Source organism: Phalaenopsis equestris, unplaced genomic scaffold (genome assembly GCF_001263595.1).
Source record: "Phalaenopsis equestris unplaced genomic scaffold, ASM126359v1 Scaffold000224, whole genome shotgun sequence".
In the NCBI taxonomy this organism is placed as follows: Eukaryota; Viridiplantae; Streptophyta; class Magnoliopsida; order Asparagales; family Orchidaceae; genus Phalaenopsis; species Phalaenopsis equestris.
The window spans coordinates 5,661,050-5,666,597 of NW_018164666.1; the positions used below are offsets into that span (position 1 = coordinate 5,661,050).

At 36.4% G+C, this 5,548-nt stretch overlaps 1 protein-coding gene across 3 annotated transcripts in view; it reads left to right on the forward strand.

The window, feature by feature from the left end:
* The window catches only part of LOC110023551 (zinc finger CCCH domain-containing protein 46), a 33,994-nt gene that overhangs the window by 8,887 nt on the left and 19,559 nt on the right, over positions 1–5,548 (forward strand). For all 3 annotated transcript variants that reach the window (XM_020723029.1, XM_020723030.1, XM_020723028.1), the window contains exons 2-5: positions 3,494–3,701; positions 3,899–3,990; positions 4,107–4,202; positions 4,423–4,516. In XM_020723029.1, coding sequence (XP_020578688.1) covers positions 3,494–3,701; positions 3,899–3,990; positions 4,107–4,202; positions 4,423–4,516 — 490 coding nt within the window. The remainder of the gene's footprint in view (positions 1–3,493; positions 3,702–3,898; positions 3,991–4,106; positions 4,203–4,422; positions 4,517–5,548) is intronic.

Below are 5,548 nucleotides of genomic sequence, written 5' to 3' on the forward strand. Positions count from 1 at the left end.
TTTTTCCTCCATTACTGGATCAATGCCAACGAATTTAAATTTTTTGGCTGACGGCGCTGTCTGATATAGGTAACAAATGTGCATTAATAAAATAGTGTTAGGTCAGTGCAAAATTAAATTAAACATAAAATAGAAAGAGTAAATTATGCACCTGGAATTGAAAGCAACCCCATTCTTCTGGTGCATCTATTGTGCGCTTAACTGGATCCCAGCCCATTCCCGTTGATCCCCTTTTCAGTTCTTTCCATAGTTTCCAATCCTTCTTTAACTGGTCTCATTTGTTCTTCATTTTCATGCGATCGTAATCTCTTCCAGTCATTTCTTTGAATTTAACCAAGATATTTCACCACCCTTCTTTGTTAAAAAATGTAGTGGGTCTAATTCCCACCTCAACCTCCCTTACAAATAAATCACAAAAGATCATAGTAATTTCTCTATCCCACATGACTGATGTTCCAGCTTCTCTAGCTTTACTCATTGAGTTATGTCATGACAAATAAATTACAAAATAAAAGAACAATTTCTATATCAACCCTCTAAAAAATCACCAAACAAAAGATAGATTACTGGCATCTTCATCTTTGTGACGCCGTAAAGATTAGACATTGGAAACAAATCATGACAAAGATTACTAAAAAATAGGATAAACTTTGGAAAGAAAAAAAGAACTTTTGTAAAGATTGTCAAACTGTACATTCATATAAAAGAGGAAATATCTACTTGGTGGAAGAAAAAATATCATATAATAAAGAAGATTTTTCCTCACAAATGATATTTCATTTAGGAGCATTTGCATGCATCCCACCCAACTCCTTTGTATTTACATATCTAATACCTGAATTTTATCTTTTATATTAATATCACCTAACTTTTTCATACCATATCAAAAATATCATTATTTTAGCTTTCAAAAAGTGAATACAACTTTGAATGCAAAAGTAAAATGGCATATAAATGTCAAAATTAAAATGAACTAAGAGCAACTAATATGAAGTAAGGAGAGTAGAATAAGGGGGAGTAAAGAAACAATAAAGCTCAGCTAAATCCAAACTCAAAAAGCAACTCCAACCAAATTCAAAAGAAAAATCATTTAAGAAAACATCCTACAAATAAAGGGTAGAAACAAAGTTTCCATTTAGATTTATTTGCAAAGGAAAATTTCATGAAAAATTTATCAAGAATGACCAAGTAACCAAACAAGTTGATAATGAAAAAAAAAAGACCTGTTGATAACACACTTGAAAACCAAAATTCGAATATTTCACCATTCTTTCACCATCGCACTTTTCCTCAACCCAGTAGATAGCAGCCCTAAAGAATATCAAAAATATAGTTCAATCATGTTGAGTCTACTTTAATATTCATTAGACAACACCTCATCTTTTTACACGCTTTGCTTAAGCAAGCCTTCATTTTTGAAATGGTCTGGGAGACTTCTCTAAGAAAATATCAGATCTAGTGATTACAAAATATCGATGATTGTTCCTTTAGGCAAAACCGCAGGTCGCTGTAAATGTGTAATGACTGGACTCTGGCGATGGATTCTCCGCTGCTGAATCCGGCGTCGAACAGATGTTATGGGAGCGAGCCTCGATCCGGCGTCGAATGGCAAGGTTACGGGAGCGAGCGGCCAAGCCTTGCTGGATCCGACGTCGAACGACTTGCTGACGGGAGTGAGAGGCGAAGGGTTGCTGGATCCGGCGTCGAACGGGTTGGTGAGCGAACGACTACGATCCGGCTTTGAACGGAGACGAGAGTGAGAGGCGAAGCTCCTAGCCGAGGCTTTGAACAGAGACGAGAGCGAGAGGCGAAGCTAGTGTCACAGGAGAGGCGAAGGAAAAAATAAGGTCACGGGAGCGGGATCGAGGGCAATATGCGTAAATTGGAATCGGAAAACGCCCGCGGTCCGCGTCTTTTACAATTTAGAAAACGCATTTTTCAATAATCTCTCGATAAGTGGGTACCAAACAGTGAGGCGGCGTTTTCAAAACCCCGCCCGCACTTATAAGCTGTCCCAAACGGGCCCTTAAATTTGTTCTTTAATACAAGTCTTGTCAACTGCAACATTGTGGAGGATTGAACTTGCAATCTATGACTTGTAATCATACCTTTTTAGGCGATGGATTTCATAACTCGCTTTATTATAGGGAGCTTGTATTTATTTGGTGTTTGAAACCATGATTTGTCTATAGAGTTGAGTCGAGACTTGTTAATTTCTGAGTAATGTATGCATTTCACAGCTTGAACTCTGGTTTAATTACAACTCTATGAAGCATTCCATGATCTGTTTTTGATTGGAGATGAGAAATTTCAATTCTACTGAACTTTTATGTCGGAACTTTTGGTAGTGAGCAAGCAGAATTGGATTATTGGAATTACAAAGTGAAGTGAGTACATATCCAGAACCTATTTGTTACTTTCAATCCAGAACCACTATCATGACTAGAAGCTGGTGTGAACTATATGACTGATCAGTTTGGACTCGAACATGAAATTTGCAATCCTAGTTCAACTTGAAGATGACTAGATCTCAAAATTTTATTGAGTTTTGCTCGATGTAATCAATTTTAAGTCTGCTCAAGAATTTTATTTTCCTCAAGAACACGGAGTGATTAAAATTTTTTGAAAATCTAATGAGTATATGCAATCTCGGAAAACAAAATTTGGATTCTATAATTCTCATAGATAGCTTCAAACCACTAACCACTGTAAAACTATTTCTAAATTCTCATTTGTTTTCTTGAGTGTGAATGTTCCATATGTATGATGCCCTATACTTCACAAATGCAGTTCATCCAATTTGAATTGATTTTTAGCAAGCCACCATTGGCTTGAAGTGGGGTTGAAAAGCAGTCAATCAAAACTTGGTTCTTGAGGTTGATTAGATTGGATTAAATTCAATTTTGAGTTGGATAAAGTTCAAGGGATCATTGAGCTGGAAGTGGAGATTCTTAATTAACACTCTGAGTTGAGATGATGTGGCCAGTATATTATCACCTGCAATGATGATTCTCCTCATCCATTTTACTTTATACCAGCTAATAATTCATAGGCGCAGTAGAATTGATAACGTTTATGTTTAACAAGAACCATTTTATGTGGTTTCGCTCTACCAGATTATTTTTATTAGACAAGTAATAGCGTAGTGCTTATAACTTGCAAATTCAATAACTCACAAGCATGTTAAATACATACAAACAGGATCTGAGTCCTTTATGTTACTGTTTGCTAAACTCTATTTACTTCTATATTGAATGCATTTTCTTTTCTTTTCTTTTTTTAATCTTTGAAGCATAGACTCTGTACATTTAATTTTGTGATTAATTGATTTGATGTTGTTCTGTGATGCATATTTTTGCATGTACATTTTTTTTCAACTTTCAATCGAACTTTTTAATATTTTCCATAATCCTTTGTAATATCTGTTTCAACACATTCATATCCTCTTTTTTAACTAATTGAAAATTTATTCATCTGTTTCACTTCTTTTTAGTTGTCAGTATGGTGACCGCTGTAAGTTCCTCCATGTTAGCCAACAACAAACGAGGCCTAGTCCTTTTGGTCTTGGTTCTACAAAGACTTCACAGCTCTCACAAAATAGTCAGCAATCAACGCCCAATCCATATGGATTTGGGGTTCAAGATACCACCCAGTTGAGTGGTGCAAACATCTTTGGTCCTAGAAATCAAAATCCTTCTAAGGTCGGTTATGCTTTTTGCTGTTGAAGGTGTTGTGAATATGTCAATGTTCAATGGAATTTATTTCCGTTTTCTATTGTTCATTTTGTGTTCAAGAATATTATTTGTGAAGAACTCTCTCCTTTGTATATGTTTGATTTCATTTAAACTGATATTGAGCATGTTAGTCGTTCTCTTTCCTTTTTGGTTTTATTTTTCAGCCATTTGAAAATAAGTGGATCCGGCCCACCGCTGCAACAAACTCCACGTTGTCTCACGAAGCTGATACTCAAAAACAAGCATCTGTTCATGAGTAAGTTTTCCTTGTATAGCTAAAAGACAACACCCCTCACGTCATTTGTCTCATTGCATACTTTGTTAATGTTGTCTGTATGATTTTTCTAACAATTTCTGTTTTTAATCACATAGGTGTACAGATCCTGAGTCATGTAAACGTCAAATAATAGAGGATTTCAAGAATGAGGCACCTCTTTGGAAAATTACTTGTTATGGCCACTGGAAATAGTAAGGAAGATAATATTGAAGAGCTTTAATACCATGTGATTTGTGAGTTGTATACTTTTTCATGCAGCAACTTTTGGTTGACGAGTTATGCTCCTAGTAATTTGTTTCTTAAAAAAATAAAAAAACTAGATAAAGTATGAACTCGATTCCATTCACTTTTTGTTTGGAAATTATCATATGATGATCTCTAAGTGGTCTCTGATTGTGTGCCTTCTTTCAGTCTTCCATGCGATATTGTTGGTGATTCTAGTTATGAAGAATTGCGTGCAAATGCATATGTGGATGCAAAAAAAGGGGTACCGCTGCAGTCAATTGTAAGTTGAGTGGTGATTAATTACTGTTTATTATTTCTACCCACTTCTCCTTCCCTCCAGTAGCTGATTTTATCTCATTTCAGTGTTTTTAATGGCTTATGTGCACAACTAAATTGCTAGTACATGACATATAATAAGTTTGATAGGGAGCTTTATCATGTTTTTCTATAACTGATAGAAGTGAATGCAATGTAAGTTATGATGGTTTCCGAAATAACTGCAGAAAAACATCCAATTAGCGGTTTTTATATTCCGTAAAATTGGAATATGAGGCTTATCAGTTTAATGTATGGCAATTTTTATATAGCATTTAAAATAATTTCGCCAAAATATGTCTGTGGATGCTAACTAGATGCCTTTTTCACCTTTCTCGAAAATAGCACATACATGAAAAAATAAATAAATAAATGTGCACGACGCGCGCACACACACACACCACACCTCGTAGTCTCAGATCACATCAAGATTCAAATGACAGTGTGCGCCCACTCGGTGTCCTAGCCCCCTACCCTTGCAGTCGATTCGTCTGCCACACTCATGGCCACTCACATGCCTAGTCCTCGTTGATCCATTTTACCAAGCTTACCGTGTCATGTCCATTGCAATTGTCTTTTTCTGCTCATTTCCATGTGTTGTCTGTTGCACGTTTGCCCTTTTTATGTGAGCTTATAGGCACTTTTGTGTGAAAGGCTCTTATGGGCTGCCTTAGGCTGTGATTCTGTACCAGTCCCTCACGAACAGATGCCTTCATCTCAAGTGGCTTTTCCCCTCGCTTTAGTCCTTCCTGCTCATTTCCTTGTTGCTTTTTTGCAGCGCTCTCCAACTTTTGCTCCTCTTTTGTCCTAATTCCATTACAGTTGCCTTCCTCCTTAAATGCTCCAAGGCCATTGTGGCTCCTTCAATTCGACTAATATATCCACTTATTGTCTTAGTGGCTCCTGCTTCCTTGGGGGCTTCTTCGGCTATGTATGTTTCATCAAATCCCATACCTCTTGTGGCTTGCATTTTTTTTTTCTTTTTAAAAGTGAGGGG